The sequence below is a fragment of the Acinonyx jubatus genome, chromosome A1 (assembly GCF_027475565.1).
Source record: "Acinonyx jubatus isolate Ajub_Pintada_27869175 chromosome A1, VMU_Ajub_asm_v1.0, whole genome shotgun sequence".
Lineage (NCBI taxonomy): Eukaryota > Metazoa > Chordata > Mammalia > Carnivora > Felidae > Acinonyx > Acinonyx jubatus.
The window spans coordinates 120,044,265-120,069,733 of NC_069380.1; the positions used below are offsets into that span (position 1 = coordinate 120,044,265).

The following is a 25,469-nucleotide window of genomic DNA, read 5'->3' on the forward strand; positions in this document are numbered from 1 at the left end:
GAAAGACAGTAGGGGAGAAATCCTTTATTTTCATATTATTTCAGTGAAAAGAACTCTCTCTTCTAAGAGGGGTTTGAGAGGAGGGCGGGGGTGGGGGCGGTGGTGAGGAGGAAGAGTTTTCTGGCTCTGTCAGATAAAGTTGTCCTTGGTTGACGGAGCTGCACAGATTTCGTAGAGTTGGGAGGCCCTCATCTTGAGTTCCCGGGCCACCTGACAGATGGAAAAGGGCCAACAGCAGTGCACTGCCAGCCAGTCCTCACACAGTGTGCCCTAGGGCGAGACCCAGGTCTCCGTTGTGGCCCAACCACACAGACTCATGACCATTATACCCGGGGGCCTCTACGATATTTCCTGAAGGCCTAGCCCACCCATGGCTTCCAAGATCCACCAAGTCAATACCCTAAATCCATGCCCAGGGACACTGACCCACCAGGATACCCAAGTGCCAAGCAGCTCAACCGCGTATCCATCCTTGCACTTCAGAGACCGGTCCTTACTTAGGGCTTCTGATATAGACTTCATACTGGAAGCCACTGACTTCTCTTTCCATGTCATTTTTTTTTCTGTTAGGACTTAATATGTATAATTATTTATTTCTTTGGGGTGGGTAATAAGTACATATGGTTCAAAATTCTCACAGTAAGAAGGCACAGGAAGTAAAAAGAACATCCTCCTCCACAGCTGTCCCCAGCCACCCAGTGAACTTGCCTGGGGGTAACTTTTGTTGGCAGGTTTTTATATGCACTTCCAACATAAATTCAGTGTCTACACAAGTATATATAGAGTCCTTTTATGTAAATAGTTGCGTACTTCTGTGCCTTGTACTTTTTTTTTCACTTCAAAATATATTCTAGGGATCATTCCATATGAATATATAAGGAGATGTCTTTTTTATCTTTAACTGTCCACATCTTGGTAGGTCTGATCTGTCTGGGCTCAGTCTCTCACTGTGCCTCAGTCTCAGCTGCCCTGGAAATTGATGGACTCTGAAGCATCCCCCAGGAACCCCCAAAGCGAATTCTGCATATGCCACATAGTCTTCATTTGAAGTCAGACCATCCCAAGTATATCCTCCAAATTTGGTGCTATTCTACCCATCATCTTCTCTTGATGCAGTAAGAGAAAGAGAAACAGAAGTTGCCCAGTGACTGGTAATCAGCATTATAATAGGTGCCACTTGAAGTACCCTTCATAATGTGGCATTTTGGTTAACATACATCCTCGTAATGAATGAAATCAGAAATTTCTTCCCTTTCTTTCCCAAAGTCTTCCACTAAGTGTGGTGTTTTTAAGCATCCTCATCCAGACCTTTTTTTTTTTTTTTTTTTTTGAAACTCGCAGGTTTGAAAGACATCCAGGTTCTTCTAGAGATCCAAGTTCACATATACTTTCAAACACACTTACCCGTATTTTATGTCTCTCTCTGGTGCCAACTCTCAGTGCAAAGGTGGACCCAGGTAACAATGGCCAACAAAGGCACTCTCCGTGATGCCTGGCGATGTCACACTCGAGGCACATTGGACAAAACAGACCACAGAAACCTGTCAATAACCACATAAAAGAAAACCAAGGTTCTCAGATGTGCTCAGAGCAACTCCACATCTCAAAGAGCATTTACAACCCCGTGCCATCAATTTAATGCTACACTGCCTCCCTGCAATCAGGGACTGAGAATGAATAACCAATTGTCAAAACTCAGTGTATGAAAATTGCCATAACTGAGCCACATCAAAATTGTCTTCTTTTGTTAAACACTGGCAAAGCTGAACCTGATACAATTCTGTTAGCGTTCACGATGGTAATTGTTTTTTCCTGTCAAGAGAAAAGCATTAAATAATTTTTTACAGTTGAATTGTAGCTGTTGCTTCTATTATGTTCATCTATCTATTTTCAATATTTAAAATAGACCCAGTATACGATACTTTTGAATAACAGGCATCTTTTTCTGTCAATGTGATTGAAAGATCTTTTATGCTGCATGGATTCTGTCTGCTGTTCTCATCAGGACTGTATTCTATTTCTCAGGCCAGAAGGTTACTCTAATTTTTGCTAGCTTCATGGAGCCACCGACATCTGCCAGTTTTAATCTGTAAACTATTAGAGGCTTGGTTCCTTTAGCATCAACTGGAAACAGTCTCTCATTTATTCAGCCACTGATCTTTAACTCCTGATACTGTTTCCTACATATTCTGCATGAAACATCTAACGCAGAGGTTCTGTTTTAAATATGTTTTGGGTCACAAACCCTTTTAAGAATATGATGATAACTGTGAAGTCACTCCTCAAGGGAAAAGAAGGATACCCAGACATGCAAAATTGTGCATTCAGTTTTGTGGGGTCCAAGGATCCACTGAAAGCTATCAACAAACTGCAGGTTAAGAATCCCAGATACACAGTTAAGATGTTAAGTCATCCAGCATCACAAAAGAGGACGACCTTGAAGAATACAAATAATTAGGACTATGAAACAGCAAAAAATAGCAGTAATAATAACAAACAATTAAATACCAAAAAGCTAGTCATAACCTTTAAAGCATGTATGTAATAAATGTTATTCAGACATAATTTATACACAAGAAAATGCACAGGAGCACCTGGGTGGCTCAGTCCGTTAAGTATCTGACTCTTGGTTTCAGCTCAGATCGTGATCTGATCATGACCAGATCATGTGGATTCGAGACCTGCATCAGGCTCTATGGTGACATCATGGAGCCTGCTTGGAATTCTCTCCCTGTCTCTCTGTTCCACCACAGCTCACACATCTGCATGCTCTTCTCTCTCTCTCTCTCTCTCAAAATAAATAAATAATTTTTTTAAAAAAATCAGAGGGCCCCACTGAGCACTGACCCCTGGCATGAACAGCCCAGAGGACAGATGGCCCAGTAAACTTACTGTGAGTTCACAGTAGTCACATTGTATGCAACCCTGAATTAGGAGACTTGGAAATCAATGACACATTAAAAAAAAATCAATCAAATCTCATTTTATGCATGGATTATGAAATAGTGTAAATGCCTGCAAATAAAAAATTAATCAACATTGTATAATTATAAAGCTGGCAAACTAAGTGAATAATAAATTGTGTTTACACAATTGCCCAAGCTGTACCACTTTAATTGGAAAAGAGAAATGCCCACCACCCTCAGTAAATATATTGTAAAGAAGCTCTTTTCTCCATTGGAATTCCTATACCTTATCTTTGCGACTATCATGTCTTTTTAAAAAATACATGCTGTTATTTTTATTTTTAATCCTTTCCATCATATAACCATGTTGTCTAAGTGTTCATTAGGGTGCAGTACTCGATGCTGAAGGCAACACAACAAAACACACATCCAATTACCTCAGTACACAAGACAGATATGATCAAAAACAATATGAAAGTCAAATTCTTATTATGTAATAGCTAATATTAGACCTCACCATGTGCCACACCTTGCTAAAAATACTTTGCATTCATTAACTCACTTAATACTCACAATAATCCTATAATATAGATACTCTTATTATATCCATTTTAATGGATAAGCAAACTGATGGCAAGAGGACTTAAGTAATTCACCCAAGCGATTTAATATTCACAAATCAATCAATATTATATACCACATTAATAAAAGAAAGGATTAGAACCATATAATCCTGTCAATAGATGCAGAAAAAGCATTTGACAAAATACAGCATCCATTCTTGATAAAAACCCTCAGCAAAGTAAGGAAAGATAGAGCATACGTCAACATCATAAAGGCTATATATGAAAGACCCACAGCTAATATCATCCTCAGTGGGGAAAAACTGAGAGCCTTTCCCCTGTGGTCAGGAACAAGACAGGGATGTCCACTCTCACTATTACTATTTAACATCATACTGGAAGTCTTAGCCTCAGCAATCAAACCAAAAGAAATAAAAGGCATCTAAATTGGCAAGGAAGAAGTGACACTTTCACTATTTGCAGATGATATATTACTGTATGTAGAACACCTGAAAGACTTCACCAAAAAATTGCTCGAACTAATATGTGAATTCAGCAAAGTCACAGGATATAAAAATCGACATATAGAAATCAGTTGCATTTCTATACACCAATAATGAAGCAGCAGAAAGATAAATCAAGGAATAGATCCCATTTACAATTGCACCAAAAACCGTAAGATGCCTAGGAATAAACCTAGCCAAAGAGATGAAAGATATGTACTCTGAAAACTATAAACACTTATGAAAGAACATGAAGAGGACATAAAGAAATGGAAAAACATCCCATGCTCATGGATTGGAAGAACAAACGCTGTTAAAATATGTATACTACCAAAGCCATCTACACATTCAATGCAATCTCTATCAAAATACCACCAGCACTTTTCACAGAGCTAGACCAAACAATCCTAAAATTTGTATGGAACCACAAAAGACCCTAGATAGCTGAAGCAATCCTGAAAAAGAAAAGTAAAACTGGATACATGATGATTCTAGACTTCAAGCTATATTACAAAGCTGTAGTCATCAAGACAGTATGGTACGGGCACAAAAACCAACACATAGATTAGTAGAACAGAATAGAAAACCCAGAAATGGACTCATAGCTATATAGGATCAATTCATCTTCAACAAAGCAGGAAAGAATGTCCAATGGGAAAAAGACAGTCTCTTCGACAAATGGTGTTGGGAAAACCGGACAGCAACATGCAGAAGAATGAAACTGAACCACCGTCTTACACCATATTTAAAAATAAATTCAAAATGGATGAAAGACCTAAATGTGAGACAGAAAACCATCAAAATCCTAGAGGAGAACACAGGCAGCAACCTCTTTGACATCAGCCGGAGCAACTTCTTACTAGACATGTTGCCAGAGGCAAGGGAACCAAAAGTAAAAATGAACTATTGGGACTTAGTCAAGATAAAAAGTTTCTGCACAGCAAAGGAAACAATTAACAAAACTAAAAAGTAGCCTACGGGATGGGAGAAGATATTTGCAAATGATATAGCTGATACAGGGTTAGTACCCAAAATCTATAAAGAACTTAGGAAACTCAACACCCAAAAAAACAAATAATCCAGTGAAGAAATGGGCAGTGAAGAAGAGGACATGAACAGACACTCTTCCAAAGAAGACATCCAGATGGCTAATAGACACATAAAAAGATGTTCAACATCACCCATCATCAGGGAAATACAAATCAAAACCATGATGAGATACCACCTCACACCTGTCAGATGGCTAAAATTAACAAGACAAGAAACAACAGGTGTTGGCAAAGATGCAGAGAGAGGGGAGACCTGTTGCACAGTTGGTGGGAAGGTACACTAGTGCAGTCACTCTGGAGAACCGTGTGGAGCTTCCTCATCAAGTTTAAAATAGAACTACCTTATAACGCAGCAATTGCACTCCTATGTATTTACCCAAAGGATAGAAAAGTACAGATTCAAAGGGGTACATGCATCCCAATGTTTATGGCAGCATTATCAACAATGGCCAAAGTATGGAAAGAACCCAAATTTCCATCAGCTTATGAATTGATAAAGAAGATGTGGTTTATATACACACATACATACACACACACACACACACACACACACACACACACACACACACACAATGGAATAGTATTTGGCCATCAAAAAGAATGAAATCTTGCCATTTGCAACAATGTGGATGGAGCTAGAGTGTATTATGCTAAGCAAAATAATTTAGTCAGGGAAAGACAAATACCATATGATTTCACTCATATGTGGAATTTAAGAAACAAATTACCATAAGAGACTCCTAATGATAGAGGACAAACTAGGGTTGATGGAAGGAGGTGGGTGAGGGAGGGGCTAGATGGCTGATGGGCATTAAAGAAGGCACTTGTTGGGATGAGCACTGGGTGTTGTAAGTGATGAATCACTGAACTCTACTCCTGAAACCAATATTGCACTGTATGTTAACTAACTAGAATTTAAATAAAAATTTGAAAAGAAAAAAAAAGTAATTCACCCAAGTCCATACATTTATTAGGAATAGACAGGGGTACCTGGGTGGTACAGTCTGTTAAGCATCCAGCTCTGGATTTTGCTCAGGTCATGATATCATGGGGTCATGATCTCACAGTTCGTGAGATTGAGCCCCGCACTGGGCTCCGTGCTGTCAGCACAGAACCTGCTTAGGATTCACTCTCTTCCTCTCTCTATACTCATTCCTTGCCCATGCTCTCTCCCTCCCTCTCTCTGTCAAAATAAATAAGTAAACTTAAAAAAAAAAAAGGGAAAGAGCACAGGCCTGATTTGAACTCAGGCAGTCTGGCCCCAAAGTTTTAACCACTACACATAACACCACATATCCTCATGTTTTGTGTACATAGTTTGCCACAGTGCTTGTTGCTCCAAGACAGCACCCTTACTACCACTACTTTGTATTTATTCCTGTGCAACACTCTTACACCATGCAACTTTAGGAAAGTTCCTTTTTGTCAGATGTTACTGCTCCAATGTGATGGAGTGAGCAGGACACACACTCTTGGCTCACACCTTGAGGTGGGAAGATGGAACCCTGTCCCATAGAGTCTGTAGGAGAAAATTTTGCAACATACATCACAGGCCAAGGGTGAGTATCCAGAACATGCAAAGAACTCCTACCCATCAATAGATAAAGAACTAAACAAAGAAGAAGAAGAAGAAGAAGAAGAAGAAGAAGAAGAAGAAGAAGAAGAAGAAGAAGAAGAGAAAGAAAGAAAGAAAGAAAGAAAGAAAGAAAGAAAGAAAGAAAGAAAGAAAGAAAGAAAGAAAGAGAAAGGAAGGGAGAAAGGAAGGAAGAAAATGGGCACAGAAAATGAGCAAGTATTTCACCAAAGAGGAGACACAAACAGCCAATAACAAGACACGAAAAGCTACTCATTTTTGGTAGTAATCAATGAAATGCATGTTAAGACAGATTGGAAACCCATAAGCATGCCAAATGTTTCTAAATTTGTAAATTGCTGAGAACCATAGAGAACAGGGACCCACTGGAAGCAGGAATGGGCACAATCACTTTGGAAGGCAATTGGGTGAATCTAGTAAAATTTTAAGCACTCTAGGATCTTGTAATTCTACTTAGGGGTATCTACCCTAGAGTAATGTTTACACGTGCACACAAAGAGGGAACACAGGGATGTCCACTGCAGCATCATCTGCAGCTTGAAATTTAAAACTTAAATGTGCACTAATAGATGAGAGTGTAAATAGGCCATGATGGTATAAATCCTACTATGGAATAATTAAGAGTTCAGTGGAAGATTCAGAACCAACAGAGTTAAATCTCTAAGACATATTTTGAGTTAAGAAAAATAAAAGTGGGGGTACCTGGATGGCTTAGTCGGTTGAGCCGACTTTGGCCCAGGTCATGATCTCACAGTTCATGGGTTCAAGCCCTGCATCAGGCTCTGTGCTGACACCTCAGAGCCTGGAGCCTCCTCGGATTCTGTGTCTCCCTCTCTCTCTGTCCCTCCCCCACTCACACTCTGTCTCTGTCTCAAAAATAAATAAAAATAAAATAAAAATTTTAAAAATCAAAGTTCATTATGATATGTACAGCGTAATACTATTGATGCTTTGTTTAAAGAGTTACAAAACAATAGTATATACTACTCATGGATACATATATAAATAGAGAAAAATATCTGGAAGGAAACCCTCCAAACTGATTTAATAAAAAAGAGGAGACATAGTTTCCTGTTCTGTAATGTTCCATTTTTTTTATAAGGTGAACACACTCACGTGTTGTGTATATACATATATGTAAAAATGTATTGTTTTATATATATGTATTGTTTAAAGGAGCTCAGGCTCAAAAGGGGATTTGAACCATAAATTTGGCCTCTTCTTCTTATGTTACACCCAGAGGCCTGGTAGTTATGTAAGCACCCACAGCTTAAATGTTCCTGGCTTGTCCTCCTAAATGGGCTCCACCCTCATGCACGAAATGTGGTTCATTATTCATCCTCCTAACTCACAGTGGAGGCAAGATAAAAAGAAAAAGCCTACACAAAACCGGAGTGCGGAGCCCCAGAGAGCAAAGGTAGGGAAGGTGGGAGGAAGCTGCAGCGAAGCAATAGCTCAGATCAATTATTACAAAAAGTCAGAACCATCTACCACTAAGAGATGCTCAAAAAAGAAATGGGGCACACTCATACAATGTGGGCGGGAGTGTACATTAGTACAACTTCCAAATGGAGACTCAGTTGGCAGCAACTATCAAGATTTAAAATGGAACATACTATTTGGCCAGCAGGTTTATTCCTCAGCAATTATCCAACAGGTAAACTCACACACATGCAAAAGTGACATCTGTACGAAGACATTCATGGAGCATTGGTGTGAATAGCAAAAAGTCTGGAGGCCCCATGAAGGTGCACCAATGGGGATTTCTGGATAAATAAATCATGGTACATTCATACAAGGGAATCTATGCAGCAATTTAAAATATTAGCTCCAGAAGTGCCGATATGGTCTGATACCCTGGATATACCGTTAAATTGAAAACAAAGGTGCAGAACGGTGTGTGTTTACAATTCTACTATTTGTGGAAATTATACACAGACACATTCAGCAAAACTTCTGGAAGGACACATACCAAAATATTGACAATGATTATCTCTGACAGCCGGGATTACAGGATCCTGCTTTTTTCATTTATAAGCCTTGTGTGTTTTCCTTTTTTATGATGATTACATGATAGCTTTATAACAAAAAGATTAATGTATTTTCATTTAAAACTATTTTATATCTTTACAAGCATATAGACTCTACCTGGCCTCAAGTAAGAGCAGGTGCCTCTGGTGGAAACTGGGTGGACAAATGGCAAATATATCAAAGGCGTAGGTACTTTTGAATTTTGCATCATGTGCAGGCAAACCTATTCAAAATCTTCTCTTTTTTTTTTTCCTTTCTTTTCTTTTTTTCCTTCAAGGCACTGAGTTGGCTCCAAAGGAGAGAAGCCCTCCTTCCTGGAAATGTTCAGAAAGCCAAACTTGTCAGGTTCTTCTCGCCAGGCATAATGCAGAGGAGATTTAACCAAGCAGGTGAGGGGCCAGACCAGCTGACTCCAACAGCCCTTCCAACTCAGAGGATTTATTATTCTTTCAATGAAGGGCAAGAAAGAAAAAACTGAGAATACAGGTTAAGGTTCATTCATTGATGGAATGTCTGGGAAATAGTTCTTCGTGCCTCCTGTGGGCCAGGTGCTCTGCTGGGCACCGGAGTGGTAAGCGAGACAACAGTGGTCCCTGCCTTCAGGGAGTCTATGGTTTACCCAAGATACAGTTCAGGGACACAAATCCCAGGCTGAAGGCTTTTCAATGCCTTTTCCTCTTCTAGGGCACAAAAATCCTGGCCCTCTTCATTCTCCCCATCTTGGGCATCTGATGGTTACCAGTCGCACCAAGTTCTTTACCCCCTAGTGCTTATGGTGCCCTCCACAGGGAGGTTGCCTGAGTAGCTGCTTTCTTCCCATCTTTCAGGAATCAGCTTAAGTCAGTTCCTCAAAGAGGCCATCCTTGACCCCACTCCGCTATGGATTCCTTCCACAGCACCCTATTTATTTCCTTCATGGCACTTATCACAACTGCCATGCTTTTGTTTATTGATTTACGTGCTTATTGTCTATCTGCAAAACCATCTCCGTCTTATTCACTATTACGTCTGTAACACCCACCATCTGTCTGCACACAGGTAGGAGCTCAGTAAACAGGGGTTGAATGACAAACCAATGTTGATTACACCTTCTATATAAACCTTCTCTGGGGCAACATCACAAACATTCCCAATGCTGGGACACCTCACCTTCTACTCACAATGCCATTTAGCAGCCATGCATTTCCCCTCAACTTTATCTTCACAGCTGAGCTTTCAGAAACCCCATCTTCAAGAACACAGAAGCACCCATTTGCCAATCGCAGCGCATTGGGAATTCACATAAAAGCACCAAGGTGGGGAGAGAGAGGCCATTTAAAAAAAATAATAATAATTGCAATAAAATGAAGAAGCAAAATGTCAAAAAGAAATGGAAATCATTGCTGTTCATAATGTACCCTTTGTCTAATGGAGGACAAATTGTAGCAATAATTCTCAAAATTCAATGGAAAACTGTCCCAGGATGGGAATCTGGCATGGACAAGGTCATGGAAAGCAGCTCTCCTTTTTGTTCCCAAGTTTGTTAACTATTTTCACAGTGGTTTGCTCGAATCAGAATTCTGTGAATAAAGTAGCCCTTTTTCACAACGAAGAAAAGAAACCCAGGATGCATAGCCCTCTTACTCCACCCATGTCCTGGGAATCACAGTGCAGTGAACGAGGGTGGAAAGTGATATTATCTTTAAGTTTTCTTCTGAGACAGTCAGATTAGAGACACACTGCGCAGTCATAAAATGGAGGCCCATCCAGGTTATAACAATTGGAACATAGAACATTCAAGAGCACCTTGTACTGTATATCCCGGGCCTCTTCTCCACGGATCATGCCAAAATGTAAAGAATATTCTATTTCTCCGCATTTTCTCCCTTCTCACCTTGCCCCCAGAATGGGCTCTCAAACGAACAGGCTAGGACTCCTCAGGAGATCTAGTGCAGTTGGTTGGAACATTAATGAGCATGGAGAACAGAGCTAAGCAGTGAAGCAACATTTAAGGCAGAGGGGATGGTGAGGATAGTCATTGCTTTAGCCAACTTTTTAGGTGCTCTTGGGATTGAGTACAAATCATGGTGCAGCAGCCAGTTGAAGTCTCCTGACTCTACTCTTTGCTCCCAAAATGGCAGAGAATAGTAACAATTTACAGGAACGATAATATTAATACCTTAGATTCACTAAGTTCATTGGGTATTTGTTGGGCATTTCCTGTTAACAGTACCCCGACAATAATTTCGGGAAATTATCCCTTCATTACTGTGGGCAATACTGATGGGACTGCCCTTCCAAATGACCTAAGCCCGGCAAATTCCACTCCATCTGATCCATCAATTCTCAGACAGGAAATTTTTATCCCTTTTATTCTCAAAGGGATCAAAATGTTTGGAATTAACCAGACAGTCGGCTAGCTCCTGATAATGCAGGTTGTCTGTTCTGAGCTTAGTTTTTAGTTGATTTTTTTATGTTGTGAGCTACCCAAAGCCTTCTAATGAAGTCCAATGTTTGTGTATTAGTTTCCTAGCACTGCCATCACAAAATACCACAAACGGGGCCTCTTTAAGAGATAGAAATTATTCTCTCATAAGCTGATGGTTACTAGAGAAGGGGTGAGTGAGTGGGGGGATGAGTAAACTAGGTGATGGGGATTAAGGAATGCACTTGTGATGAGCACTGGGTGATGTATGGAATTGTTAGATCACTATATGATACACATGAAACTAATATTACACTGTATGTTAACTCACTGGAATTTAAATAAACATTTTAAAAAGAAATTATTCTCCAGGTGCCTGGGTGGCTCAGTCGGTTAATCGTCTGACTTTGGCTCAGGTCGTGATCTCGTGGTCCATGAGTTCAAGCTCCATGTCGGGCTCTGTGCTGACAGCTCGGAGGCTGGAGCCTGCTTCAGATTCTGTGTCACCCTCTCTCTCTGCCTCTCCCCTGCTCATGCTCTGTCTCTCTCCTTCAAAAATAAATAAACATTAAAAAAAAATTTTTTTAACTATTCTCACTGGAGAATTCTGGAGGCTGGAAGTATGAAATCAAGGTGTTAGCAGGATTAATTCTTTCCAGAAGTTCCTCCTCCAGGAGGAAGAGTCTGGTCCATGCCTCTCTCCAAGCTTTTGGTGATGGTAGCAATCTTTGGCATTCTTTGGCTTGGGAATGCATTATCCCAATCTCTGCCTCTGTTCTTCCCCTGGCTTTCTCTTCTGAGTGTTTGTGTCCAAATTTCCTGCTTCTTATGAGAACATCAGCCATTGGATTAGGTTCCACCCTAATCAACTATAACCTCTTTTTAACTAGACTACATTGCAGAGACCCTATTTCCAAATAAGGTCACATTCAGAAGCTGTAGGTAGACAAGAATTTTGAAAGGACTATTCAACGATAGCACGCGACCCAAAAAACTCTGATTCAGTTAAGTTCCAAGGCAGTGTTTATAAGTTCCAGACATTATGTTTTAATCTTAACAACAACCCCTGAGGTATGCACCTTTATTATCCTCACTTTAGAGGTGGCAAATTCCAGAGAATTTGTTCAAGGCCAAATAGCCGGTAAGAGGCAGAGTCAAGATCTCTATCTGGCAAGGTCTATCTCATATAATCATGTTCTCCTCACCACTACAGTATATTTGAGGCTTTGTCCTACTAGAAAATGCACTGGTGGTCCCCCCAACTACCACCTACAAGCTAGGAAAGGAAAATGGTCTACTTCCCAATTCAATGCTATGTCTCCACATGGCTATTCTGTCTTCTCTGTACCTCAGTACTGGGGGACAGCCAAAGTCATAGTATCTGGAAGAGAACAAAGAAGAATGCTGAGAGAATCAGAGAATGGCTGCCATCATTATCTGGTCAGAAGTCCACACAGATAGCAGAGGCAGGAAGAAGCCTGCTGAGCTCTGGGTCAGATGGACAAAGGAACAGGATGGAGGGCAAGGTTTTGTACTGGGCAGTCTTTGCTCTGTGAGGCCCAGGCAGACGGTGAAGGGCTCAAGGCTGGATGACCAGAGCACCAAAACATGGTGGGAGAGCTTTGGTCTCAGCAAGACTCTCGGCTGAATAGGGATGTGGACCACGAAACAGCTGAGATCAATTCCTGATTGATCAACTCTGTGAGGCTTTAGAAACAAATTCAGACCTTCTCAGAAAACTGCAATGGGCACGGAAAGCCATATTCTTCCAAAATATTAGATCCAGGGTCTGTTGGATTTTCAACATTAGTAGCTAATGCTTATCCAACAAAGGGACCCCCCCACACACCTCACCCCAACATATACAAGAAAGACCCTGTGACCGAGTTGCTCCCTAGGGCAAAGGTAGGACCTGGAAGGGAATGCTGATGTGTGGTACCAGAGACACATCAGAATGTCCTAAGATAAAAATGAAATTAATGTGCTTTGAACTTTCATTCCCAGAGGAAAATCACATAGCTGGTGGACAGTGTTATTAGTACATCTTTATAGCTGAACAAGCATATGAAAATATTTCAGTCAACAAAGGGGGCTTCTTTTGTGATTATTCTTGTTCTTATAAGAGTACCACACATTCTCATAGAAATACTAGTAAGGGATAAGCAAAAAAAAGGAAATAAAAATGATTCATTAGCCTACCATCTGGAGACATGTCATAAACTTTTGTATTTGTATCCCGCCTGGCATTTTTCAAGTATGGCCCCCACCCTTCCACAAATGGTATCTATCATGCTTGGCTTTATAGTCTGCTTCTTAAACTTAAAAAATACCAAGACATCTTTCATCCCATTAAATGTTATTCTACGACATGACTTTTCATGGCTGTATAATAATTCCTTGTATGCATGCCCCCATCAAATATTTTAGGTTGTTCCAGACTGTTGCTGTGATATCCAATGCCGCAAAATTTAATGTTGCTAAATCTTTGCACGTGGATTTATTTCCTTAGACTAAACGCCTAAAAATGTAATTACTGGGTCAAACACTATGTAACACTTAAGGTTCTTTTTATATGTATTGCTAAGCCATCCGGCAGGAAGGTTATATACCAATTTAAACTCCCACCAGCAGCAGATGGGGGGGCCCACTAAGGCATCTTTGCCAACAGTGAATTTTGCCATTTAAAAAAAATCTCTGAAGTCACCACTGACTCTATAAAAGCATTCCCATCCCTGAAAAGCAGGATTTTTCCTGCCAATAAGTGCATATGAGTCACTAGAAGATCAGTCCAGTTATTCTAAAAACATTATATTTCTGTCCTTGTGCCTGACGTAGCTTTTGCACCCATCTGATGCCTGGGGAAAGAAAATAGTAAAGGAGAACTCAAAATGAACAGGAAAAACATACAAATTCTCTTGTCCCTGCAGACACTGAAGAGGCCAGTGCTCCAGTCTCCACCTGTCTGGACAATCATGATTGTGGTCCTGCCGGTATCTCCCCAGACAGGCTGCTTCGTCACGGCCTGGGCTGGTGCATGGCTCCTGGAGAGTCAAAATGGTGATTAACTTGAAAACAAAGATAATGGTTCAGAAGGATAACCATTAAGCCAAGACAGAGTGATAAAGAGGAGAAAGGGACCCAAGTACGCCAAGTGGTTCTTACTTCATAGCCCAAGCTCCTCACCATGTACTCCCCTCCTACTTCATCACTCCTTCTCCACTGACTGTGCCCTATCTCTGTTAATGGCATGATTATTCCAGATCCTGTCACTCCACCTTAATGCCCAGCCTATTTCCTCAGTGTTTCCTAATAGCTAAATTCACAGTTTGGAACCAAGAGGCTTCAGTTCAAATCCCAGCATGCCACTTCCAGGAAAAGTGACCTTGGTGAAGTCGCTTAACCTGTTTCTGTTTGTCCAAATATGAGATAAGGAAAAATGACCTCATAGGGTTATTATGTCAAATGAAGGACATATAATTAGTTTGCTATGCCCAGAGAGTATGTAACAAGGTGACCTGAGTGAGGTTACATACACCCCAAGGGTTTTGAGCCTTTGTTGAAGAGATTAATAAGGAATCAGACATGGAAATCGGGACTAGGCTATGGAAGTTGAACATGCAGTATCATTTAAGTGAACAACCAAGACTTCAGAAGACGTCTTGAGGGGCACCTGGGTGGCTCAGTCGGTTAAGTGTCTGACTCTTGATTTCAGCTCAAGTCTGATCAGGTTCAACTCAGGTTCGTGAGTTCAAGCCCCACATGCGGTTCTATGCCGACAGCACGGAGCCTGGCTGGGATTCTCTCCCTCCCTCTCTCTCTGTCCCTCCCCGGCTTGCTCTCTCTCTCAAAATATATAAATAAACTTAAAAACAATTTTAATAAAATAAAAAGAAGATGTCTTGATATCAAAGTACTGTAAGATTGTCCTACTGGGCCCACAAAATACAATTTGGGTTCGTTTTCACTGAAGGGAATAGATATTCTACTCTATCATTCTGAAGTAGGAAATATGGGCCCAGGGGATGGGCTTTATTTTTTTTTTAATATGAAATTTATTGTCAAATTGGTTTCCATACAACACCCAGTGCTCATCCCAACAGGTGGGGATGGGCTTTAAAAGTGAGGTGGAAAAACGTCTTTCTCTTTCTGGAGACAGTTTGACCTGAGCTCCTACCATGGGGATACCTGGGGCAAGCCCCACAGTGAAGGCTAAGTTGTACCTAGCCTTATGGAAGGGGCAGATGGAGAGGAGGGAGCCTGTACATGGTGGTAATTATTCTAGATTGTGCTTCCCTTTTGGCAAGCCTCATTAACAGTTTGTACCTGTCTCTGGTGTGCTGTGAAGAATTAAAGAGCCTGCCTCATCCTTGAGACAAAATAAACAAGAGACAGCAGAATTTCTTCCCGTAACAGCTGTTGTTGTTGCGGTACTAGTCACCAACGCTCAGCACCTGGGACCTAGAGCCTGGAGGCCAGAGTGGAACATTCCTGGGGACCCTTAAGGCAACACCCTCAGGGCATCTTGGAAACAGCAGAAGGGCCCTCTGAGAATCTCTAAACTGGGGCAATAAATGCAACGGGGGTGCACTGTTCTTGTTAAGATCTATATCTCTGTTTCATTCCACCAACGCTACCCACGTCCACACCTTCCGAAATCTGGTGTGCTTTTGAGCTTGCTAAAAACACAAATGCCCAAGTCTTGCCCCAAGCCAACAGCACAGGTCTCCAGACATGAGGTACAGAAATCAGTACTCATAACAGAGTTGCCAGGCAATAGCTATGCAGTCTTCCTGACACCATTCTGAAACCTGATACAGGTGGATATGGAGATCACTGATGATGACCTCGGGAACCTCTGAGTCTCCCACTAGGTGGGTGGTGATGTCAACGTAACAGAGATGGCAAGGAACAATGAATAGGAGGTAGGCTGGAGGGGAAGAGGACGGTTGGAACAGAGTCAGCCTTCAGGGCCCGTGAGACATGAGCTGGGAGAGGCATGAGAGCCTGGAAGAGAGCTTAAGGTCAGGAGTTCCCTGGCTAGAAGCCCCTTTATCCCTTAGGTATTTACAGGCAATGCTTAGAGGCTAACACACTTTCCAAGAGCCTGCAAAAGTATTTGAGACCTGGAAAAAAATAGTGGCTCCACAATATAAAAACTATAAGACAGACCGCAAAATTAGCTAATGCTCAACTAAACACAAAAATCTAGCATTATGCCGATCTCATTAACCGTCAAATTTACAAACCCACAAATATTTCATTACACTGAGAAACAATTTAGAATTCTCATTTTGCAGAAAATCCCAAGTATGAATGATTACTAAGAAACAAGTGCCAATCATAAAATGAATTAATTACTGCTAGCCGAATAATTTCAGAAGTAATTATAAAAATCCTTTCACTTACTGGACAGCAAAAAAAAAAAAAAATGTGGATGTGGATATAACCTATGGTATGAGTTACATTTTAAAACATTTTAATGATGTGGGTTAGGGCCTGTGGTATATGAACTGTGTTCCCCCAAAGTCCTATGTTGAAGCCCTAGCCCCAGTGTGACTGTTTGGAGAAGGCTTTTAGGAGGTAATTAAGGTTCAGTGAAGAATAGGGGTAGGATCCTAGTCAGATAGAAGTGCCATGTCAAGAGCCCACGTTAGTACCCAGTGAGAAGGATACAAGCCAGGTAGAGAGCCCTCCCCAGAAGCTGAGCTTGCTGGCACCTTACCCTTGGACTTCCTGCCTCCAGAACTGTGAGAAAATGCATCTCTGTCCACTAGACCACCCAGTCTACGGTATTGTGATATGGAAGCCCAAGCAGATTAAGACAACCATGAAGATTTCAAATTGGCCCCGAGGAAACCACCTTTATAATTAATTTATTATTACTTCCTCCGTCTCCGTGTGAGCTCCTTGGGGTCAGCAGGGACATCCTGCTTCTCCATATAAGCCCAGAATCCAGCACACGACCTTGACACCTAAGGGCCATGTGGTTGGTTATTTGTTGAACCAGACCAAACTGAATGCCCATGTCTCTTTGAGTCCTCCTCAAATCTAGTTATAAATCATGTGATCTTAACTGTGTTTCCTTCTCTAGCAAATGTACAACTCTCAGGTGTTGAAAGAGGAAATAAAAGCAGAGACTGGCCTAAGAGCTCCCCGCATCCCTCTATACAGGCCAAGGCATTTATCTCTCAATGTGACGCTCACAACTTGGGGCTTCTGTCCTTATACTGGGAGCTTCCAATTATCTCTGATATTAGTAAAGGAATTTCATAGGCCTGAGCCTCTGGATTAGATTTTTCCCTGAAACGAACCATTTACAGCTTTCAGCCCTAGAAAACAATTTCTGCTTCCATCTCAGCATTCTGTGTGTAACAGCTTTTATGATGGCAAGGAAGGCTGTCCTCTATTCCAAATCAAACAGCAAAGAGAGCAAGCACCTTCTCCGTGGTGGGGGAAAAAAAAGTTGTTTTTTGTGTGTTTGCCTAATTCTGAATTCAGCAAGTGTATTACTGAGTGTCTTAATACCCTGAATCCTTGGTGATTTTAATATTAAAATGTTTGAATTGATATGCATTCACTAAAAAGTTGCAGCTCAAGATTATAGCTCATGTGTCATAATTAAAACAACAAGCATAGCTTCCCTTCACTGAGCACCTTCTATGTGCCAGGCACTTAGTAGGTCCTTTAAAAACTGAATAATTAATCAGGGGCTGCTACAAGTATCAGACTAAAGCACCTACTGTAGCTTCCTGCACATCTCTGAACTCCCCGCATATCCCGGGGAATCTTCGACTACCATTAAGAACAGGAAAGAGTTTGGAAACAGAAGATGAGGCCGATGGTCACAGAGCTTTGCTAAATCAGAGCAGCGGTCCATTTGCCATCAAATTGAGCAAGTTCTTTATTTAGTGGAAGAGGACAGGTTTTAGACCCAGGCACCCTAAAATTCAAATGTGGCTCAGCTGCTTTCTAGTTGTTTGACCTCGGAAAACACACCCTGTCAGAGCCCTCAGCTCTGGCCTCTCTTCCATAAAACTGGATTAAAAACATCTCACCTCCCCAGTTGCCTGGAGGATGAAACAAGATCAGGCACTGGGCACATAGTAGACATACAGTTGATGGCGGTTGTTGTTATTGTCACTTAGTGATCCTGCACTTAGCCGAGGGCATTCTGTACCCTTTTCTGAGAAACAAAGAACAGAGGGAAGAGAACTGGGGCAGTTTCCCAGGTGTCATGTGTGCTGCCCAAATACCTAAAACGTCAGCCACGGTGACCCATCATCCCAGTTTTCCCAGGATGGAGAACTTCCAGTGCGAACCTCAGGACAGTCCCAGGAGAACCAAGCAGTGAGGTCACCCTAAGAGACAGAAGCAGAGGGAGGCTTCATCTGGTGGGAGGCAGGACACTGACTCAAGTCATTCCAGTTCTCTGCTCCTACTGAAAGTGCACACCCTTCCCCCTTTCTGACCTCACTCTGTCCTTCTCCTCTTCTCGAAGCAGAGCGCATTCCCCAGGCCATGGCCCCACTTGCCTGGTGCTTCTGCCTGAGGGGGGTTTCCTGTCACTCTCTCTCTCCCTTGATGAAACTTGCAATTCTAAGGTTTCATTCCACCTTCCATTCAGGCCTCCTTGATTACTTCAAATTTAACTGAAGCCAAAGCCCTCGAGTTTTTATGTCAAAAGGGTAGAAATTACTAGCAGCCACCAGAAATAAAGTTTCACTTGGTCAGGGTTCGACATTGTAACTTAAGGGTAAAGAGACACTCTTTCACCCAAGCCAGCCCTTCTCTTTTCACTAGCCAAGCACGGCCCGAAGGAACTCATCAGTTGTCCCTTTTCAAGTACCCATAGAAAAGGATAGCAACTACTTTCTTCTCAAGCCCAGTTTTCTTCTCTCTGGGTCCTTATAAGAAGAGACTGATTGTTAAAGAGATTGAGAGAGAGAGAGATTTGACATGTTACCCAAAGAGAAAAACCTGGAAGAAAAGGGTATCACCAAACTCTCTACCTCGTGCTGGAAACAAAATGTTGCTCATCTTCAGATGATCTGAGTGAAAGCAACAGAGGTGAGTGTATGTTGAGTAAGGAAACATCCTCAGGAAATCTAGAGAAGTAATTTCCAAACCAGTTCATAGTGGGGTGTTTTCCTGTCACCGGGATTAACCTTCTCCCCTTGACAATAGGCTGATTCCAAACGTAGACTTAATCCAAAGTGAAACATCCCTTCTAAAGAATGTTGCACTGATATTCTGGAACCTGAGGTCATAGCACTGTAACAACAGACATCTTATTTCTTTAAAGACAGGTACACATCTAACTGGACATGTCCACGTTCAGGGTATTTAAGAGTCTCCGAAGTAAGCCTCTGAGACATGCCTTATGGAGGTGTGGACCCCAGCAATGCTGGGGAAATGTCCAGAGAGAAAAGAAAATTAGAAAAAAGTGCAGTTGAGGGAAAAGGTCTACAATCATAGTTCAGCGTTACATTAGAAAGACAACAGGAGGGAATTGCCAGCTCTGCTATATACCCTTCTCATCAAACCCATGGAGAATGACTGTTGCAGGTTCTGAATTTCAAAGCATTTGTTAAGCAGGGTTGTGAGGCAAAGCTTATATAACACCTCCCGAATCAAGATGCTGCAGAGACAGCTTCCTACTCGCCTTCACTCACTGAGTTCTGGGCAACTCTGTCTCCTGATCTGGAAGGATGCGTCCTCCACGAAGGACAGCCATGCTTCTTCTGCTAACCACTCCACTCTAAATGCTTAACACAGTGTCTGCAACATAATAAGCATTCAATAATTTGTTGAATGAATGTGTTATACATGAAAATTAAAGTTTGTAAGGATAGCAGAAATTAATGGGTGATTACTAGCTTTGTGAAAAAAGACTTACAATAAGGTTCCTTTAAACAGTGAACAACCATTGTACATGTAAGCTGATTCCATATTATATATTTAAAAAAAATTTTTAATGTTTATTTATTTTTGAGAAACAGAGAGACAGAGCATGAGCAGGGCAGAGAGAGAGGGGGACACAGAATCTGAAGCAGGCTCCAGGCTCCGAGCTGTCAGCACGGAGCCCGACACGGGACTCGAACCCACAAGCTGTGAGATCATGGCCTGAGCCGAACTCAGATGTTTAACCAACTGAGCCACCCAGGTGCCCCTGATTCCGTATTTTAAAATTTCACTTGTCCATTCATCAGTTGATGGACATTTAGGCTCTTTCCATAATTTGGCTACAGTTGAAAGTGCTGCTATAAACATTGGGGTACATGTGCCTGCAATGAGAAAGAATGAAATCATGCCATTTGTAGCAATATGGATGGAACTGGAGGGTGTTATGCTAAGTGAAATAAGTCAGTCAGAGGAAGACAGATACCATATGTTTTCACTCATCTGTGGATCTTGAGAAACTTAACAGTAGACCAGGGGAGAAGGGGAAGGCGGAAAAAAAGTTACAGAGAGGGAGGGAGGCAAACCATAAGAGACTCTTAAATACAGAGAACAAACTGAGGGTGGATGGGGCCTGGGGAAGACAGGAACGTGGGTGATGGGCATTGAGGAGGGCACCTGTTGGGATGAGCACTGGGTGTTGTATGTAAGCCAATTTGACAATAAATTATATTAAAGAAAAATTTCACTTGTACCTAACTTTTCTAATCAAACATTGATTATATGAAGTGACTAATCCACATGCCACATAACTGGTTCACCAAAAAATAAAATGAAAAAAAGAAAAAGGAGTGTTCTTTACAGAAGAATGACAACTGTTTGTGAAAAAGAAATAATAGCATTTAAAAAAACACCATTTTGAACAGCTTCTAACATAACTTATTCAGGAAAGGATCTTCAAGGGGTACTAAAACCACTAGGTAAAAAAGAATGGAAGCAGGATGTTCCCAAGGTGCCAAAATATCACTCCACAGATTTCTAATTGCAAAAGAAAATAACATATCTTAACACTGGAGAGTTCCAGAAATACTCAAAATCCATCTTTAAAATGGAAAGTTCTGAGTGTTGCTATTTTTTTTTTTTAGTATCATTACAACAAAAATTCTGGAAGTGATTTAAAATATATATACCTTTAAAATGGAAAGTTCTGAAAGTTATCAAAATGTGTCTTTATAATGGAAAGTTTGGAAAAATACCAAATTTAGTATTACTAAGAGTGGAACAAGCTCATCCTATGTACCACTTGATATGATGCAATATGATGTAATGTTTACCCTAAATTTCATCAAGTTACTAGACCACACTCTCCAACAGAAATATAATGCAAGCCACATAGGCAATTTTACATTTCTTAGTAGCCATGTTTTTAAAAAAGTAAAAACAAAAAATATGAAATTAATTTCAATGTATTTTTAAGTTTATTTATTTAGAGAGAGACAGCACGAGCAGGGGAGGGGCAGAGAGAGGGAGACAGAATCCCAAATAGGTTCCATGCTGTCAGTGCAGAGCCCTACCTGGAGCTTGATCTCACCAACTGCAAGATCATGACCTGAGCTGAAACCCAGAGTCGGACGCTTAACTGACTAAGCCACCCAGGCGTCCCTTAATGTATTTTTAACACAATTTACCCAAAGCATAGTCTCAGCATGTAATTGATATCAAAGGAAATTATTACAGAGACATTTTATATTCTCTTTGTCATACTAAGTCTGTAAAATGGAAAGCATGTTCTACACTTTTACAGCACACCTCAGTTCAGACCAGCAACCTTCCAAGTACTCTAGACACACGTGGTTAGTAGCTCAACTACTGCACGGGACAGCTCTAAACAGGACCCAGGATAAGGAGGATGAGGGACAGAAGAACAAATACCACCTGCTCCTCCAAAGTGAAAATGCAGTACATTCCTTAAGCGCTTAGGAGCAAGGATCACGTCCTAGCCTGTTGTTTTTTTGGTTTGTTTGTTTGTTTTTTTTGGAAGTTAAAGAAGGGGTTCCCACCTTATAACCAATCGAGCTGTAAGCCTAATAGTGGGCAATTAGAAAACTTAATTGATGCTGCAAGTCTTAGGTGGCCTCTGAGTCTTTTTTTTTTTTTCCTTTTTTTAATTTATTTTGAGAGAAGGAGAGAACAGGGGAAGGGTAGAGAGAGAGGGGAGAGCTGGGAGAGAGACAATCCCAAGCAGCCTCCATGTTGACACGGGCTCTATCTCAGAACCGTGAGATCATGGCCTGAGCCAAAATCAAGAGTTGGACGTTTAACTGACTGAGCCACCCAGGCACCCCTGATGTGAAGTTATGTCCAAATATATCAAGGAGAGAAAACAATGTGACGAAGTATCAGCTAACAATGAGACCCTACCAGAGCCAGGCACATAGATGTCTCCTAAATAATCATTACAACAACTAAATGAATGAATTTTTCACGGTGAAAAGAGATGGACAAAACGACCACAAACTAAAGAAGACACTTATCACCTCATCCACACATCAAAAAGTGGCAGTAATTCTCCAGATAAATCAGCTTCAAATTTCATCCTGGAATCTGAAAATCTTTATAATACGGCCCAGTTTACTCACCTGTTTCCAGTTTTCTTCTCATTGCTCTCAGATAAAGATTCCACTCCTGGCATTACCTCCAAGCCCTTATCCACACCTAGTTCTAAAAGTTAGGAATATGGCCCTGCTCTGCTTCAACTGTTACTCCAATCTTAAACATTATGTTCTGCCTCATCTCTGGAGTCTTACTGGACTCTGGTCCATATAAACTTCTCTCCACTCTTCCCTGATAGCCCTGACAACACAGGCTCTGGTCAAATACATTCCTGTTTTGCACGCATGTGTTCTTTGTTTAGTAAGTGCATTGCAGGGCACCTGGGTGGCTCAGTCGGTTCAGCGTCCAACTTCAGCTCAGGTCATGATCTCGGGGTCTGTGGGTTCGAGCCCCACGTCGGGCTCTGTGCTGACAGCTCGGAGCCTGGAGCCTGCTTTGGATTCTGTGTCTCCCACTCTCTGCCCCTCCTCTGCTCTCTCTTCGTCTCTCTCTCAAAAATAAACAAACATTAAAAAAACAAACAAACAAAATAAGTGTGTTGCAATGGACTGACTATATGGAAGCCAGGGCCCCAGTTGAGCTCTGCCATTGGTGCAAAGATCTTCAGCAGGTCACTTTTCATCCCTGTTGCTTCATGGGGACTCTGCCTATTCCCTCAGCACAGCAGCTACATGCCCCTGCCTCAGAGCCTTTATACCTGCTGTAACTTCTGCCTAAAATGCCTTTTTGCCCAGATTATAGGCTAACAAAACTATATATGCATTTACGCTTGGACTTACAAGCTCACTTCTAGAAATTTACTCTTAAACAGACATTTTTTTAAGTTCATTTATTTATTTTGAGGGGGGGAGGGCAGAGAGAGAGGGAGAAAGAGAATCCCAAGCAGGCTCTGTGCTGTCAACATAGAGCCCAACATGGGGCTAGTTCTCATGAACCTTGAGATCATGACCTGAGCCAAAATCAAGAGTCAGAGGCTAACAAGCCACCCAGGCGCCCCTAGAAAGCTACTCTTAAGATATCCCTCCATAAGGGCACCTGGCTGGCTCAGTCGGTGAAGTGTGCAACTCTTGATCTCAGGGTTGAGTTTGAGCCTCACGTTGGGTGAAGAGATTACTTAAAAATAAAATCTTAAAAAAAAAAAAAGAAAAAGATAGACCTCCACAAATATAAAACTATGTATTCTCAAAGTTACTCACTATATAATTCTATACAAAGTCTATAAAATAGCAAAAGCTTAGAAACAATCTAAACGCCCAACCATAGATTAGTTGAATAAATTGTGGTACACCTTTACAATAGTATGACACAAGGTGAGGGGGAGACAGAGGCGGGGAGAGAGGAAAGGGAGGAAGAGAAGGAAAGAAAAAGATCACTATGAACTGAAGTGAAAAACTATCCAAGCTATGTTAACTTAAAAATGCAAGGTGTAAAATACTTATATATAACATGCTGCTTTTGCATGAGAAAAGAGAAAATAAAGTACATATATGGAGAGGACAAACTGATGGTTGCCGGAGGGAAAAGGATTGGGGGGGTGGGCAAAGTGGATGGAGGGGAGTGGGAGGTGCAGGCTTCCAGTTATGGAATGAATGCATTATGGGAATGAAAGGCACAGCATAGGGAAGACAGTCAGTGGGACTGTAACAGTGTTGTACGGTCAGGGACAGTAGCTACATTTGTGAGCAGAGCCTAACACAAACACTTGCTGAATCACTCTATTATACACCTAAAACTAGTGTAACATTGTGTGTCGTCAACTCTACCGCAGTTTTTAAAAAAGTACATATAAACACATGCTTATTTTTGGAAAAAGAAACACAGGAAAGACAATGCAGAAACTAATGAGAATGGTTAGCTGGGAATATGGTTCAACCAGAGTAAAAATTCTCTAAGTGGATCAAGTTTTGACTTTTCGAACCTTCTATTTTACTTACTCAAAAAAACCTGACCTCTACTTAGTAGATGTGTTGTCAACAGTGGTTATTGGACTGGTAATTCTGAAACGAGTAAATGTATTGAGATTACAGCATATATGAACAGAAAGAGTCCATCAGTACATAGGGATTTGAAAAGAATGATGAAAGAAAAAAATTGAGAGCAAAAGGGAAGACTCTTCTTTACAGAAGAACAATATCTAATAAATGTAAAAGAAATGGTAAAATTAAGTACTCACCTTACTGGAGCGCCTGGGTGGCTCAGTTGGTTAAGCATCTGACTCTTCATGTCAGCTCAGGTCATGATCTCAAGATCGAGCCCAGCGTCAGGCTCTGCACTGACAGTACACAGCCTGCTTGGGATTCTCTCTTTCTCTCTCTCTGCCCCTCCCCTGTTTGTATTCTCTCTCCCTCTCTCTCCTTGTCAAAATAAGTAAACATTAAACAAAAAAAAAAGAATCAACTTATTACAACTACCCATGTAATAATAAATGGCAGAAAACATGACCAATGAATGCTACCATTCCATGCAAGTTTGCAGGTAAACAGGATATTCATGTAAGTCTCAAAATATCACCTTACTCATTATAAAAAGGAAAAGGTATCTTTTCAATGGAGAAACCTGAAAACACCACTTTAATCAGTAATGGAAACACACCAATGTATCAATATAGCCATCCTGATGTGATACAATGGGAAATGTCACCCATGTAGTCGGTCTTGCCAAAAATTTTAAATCTGAATCTAATAATGAGAAAATAGTCAAATCCACATTGTGAGACAAAGTACTGATAACTGCCACAGTCTTCAAATATGCTAGTCATGAAAGACCAAAGAAGAAAAGCGGAGAAATTTTCTTAGTTTGAAGGAGGTCAAGAGACATGATCACAAAATGTAATGCTTGATCTTTAATTAGATCCTGAGAGTTTTAAAAAAATTACTAATGAGTTATCGGGAAATTTTATTACTTCATT

At 41.1% G+C, this 25,469-nt stretch overlaps 1 protein-coding gene across 2 annotated transcripts; it reads right to left on the bottom strand.

Annotated features, from left to right (window-relative positions):
• Positions 1-21,954, bottom strand: PLAC8L1 (PLAC8 like 1). 2 transcript variants are annotated; one of them, XM_015083163.3, is made up of 4 exons: positions 19,060-21,954; positions 13,958-14,091; positions 1,405-1,541; positions 1-210 (listed from the first exon to the last, which is right to left on the bottom strand). In XM_015083163.3, the coding sequence occupies exons 1-4, from the start codon at positions 19,182-19,184 to the stop codon at positions 130-132; spliced, it is 477 nt and encodes a 158-aa protein (XP_014938649.1). In that variant the 5' UTR covers positions 19,185-21,954; the 3' UTR covers positions 1-129. The 2 variants fall into 2 exon arrangements, with proteins under 2 accessions (XP_014938649.1, XP_014938648.1); XM_015083162.3 differs by having other exon boundaries at positions 3-270; positions 19,060-21,951.
• Between the last annotated feature and the right edge of the window lie 3,515 nt (positions 21,955-25,469).